This window comes from Cyphomyrmex costatus, unplaced genomic scaffold (genome assembly GCF_001594065.2).
Source record: "Cyphomyrmex costatus isolate MS0001 unplaced genomic scaffold, Ccosl1.0 C2271957, whole genome shotgun sequence".
NCBI lineage: Eukaryota > Metazoa > Arthropoda > Insecta > Hymenoptera > Formicidae > Cyphomyrmex > Cyphomyrmex costatus.
The window spans coordinates 1-1,085 of record NW_017274351.1 but is presented as its reverse complement, the minus strand read 5'-3'; the positions used below and the strand labels follow the sequence as shown (position 1 = coordinate 1,085).

Below are 1,085 nucleotides of genomic sequence, written 5' to 3'. Positions count from 1 at the left end.
AAATATTAATATAGATATATTATTTAACGTAAGTAACAACACGGTATTTCAAATAATCATTAGTATTTCTATAAATTTTAAGTTATAACTTCTTACACAGTTAAAACTTACCATAGCCAAAAATATGGTATTTATAACACATTGTACCCAACTTGCAAAAATTGCGTGTATAAATTCTGTGATTAACACTAATCTATACATTCGCTGCGTACTAATACTGAAAGGAAGCTCTATTTTGGTGTTAAACGGCAGCTCGATTTTATCTGTAATATCGACATCAGTGATAACAGTTCTGAGGTAATATGCAGCAATCGTCACCGTTTGAAGGATGAAAATCATATTAGCGATACGATCTAATATCTTTGCCTTGTCTGTCATCACGCGCAGGCCGATATCATTCTCAGCACAATCATTCCAGTCGTCCGTGATTAACATCATAGTCTCCACGAATTTTCTGTGGACGATTATTCGATCATGCTGTCGAATTCAAATGAGTCCCATTTATCTCGCTAAATGAACCGTATCTTCAAAAATATATCATCTTCGACTCTCGCGCAAAACAATATAAACATCTCTGTTGCTTTGAGCGAAATTTTTTCTTACATATAATTCAGTAATTCTTATGTTTTTTTTCCAGAAACAAGTAATAATAACAAATTTTATCCGCGCTTATAGGCAATTATAGAAAAGATATAATTTTTTGATGATTGCGCGCAATACTACGACATTTGATTTTAATAATAATTTATATCGTGATTAATACGTAAATATGTCAATAACTAAATTATAATAACAGTAAATAATGTTTTACTTAAATAATACTACACACTCTCGTATACACTTACTGTTGGTTCAACCAAAACGCAACGAGCTTAGTGGTAAATTTTGCGAATCCTATAAAACTGCATAAGCAATCTACCAAGTTAAAAAAGTTCTGCGCATTTAAATGCGTCGAAAAATAAAGGCAATGACAAAATTCAATAAATCCTAATGTAAGAATCCAAAATAATCTGGCTGTTAACTTAATTATTCTGTCTGAACTGATGCCACACCAAGGAAGCATAAGAAACACTGTACGATTAATC

At 31.5% G+C, this 1,085-nt stretch overlaps 1 protein-coding gene across 1 annotated transcript; it reads right to left on the bottom strand.

Annotated features, from left to right (window-relative positions):
* Positions 1-111: 111 nt before the first annotated feature.
* Positions 112-438, bottom strand: LOC108771309 (uncharacterized; the record flags this gene model as incomplete). The annotated part of the gene is made up of 1 exon (XM_018539157.1): positions 112-438. A coding segment is annotated over exon 1 (327 nt), but the record flags the coding sequence as incomplete, so codon positions are not given.
* Between the last annotated feature and the right edge of the window lie 647 nt (positions 439-1,085).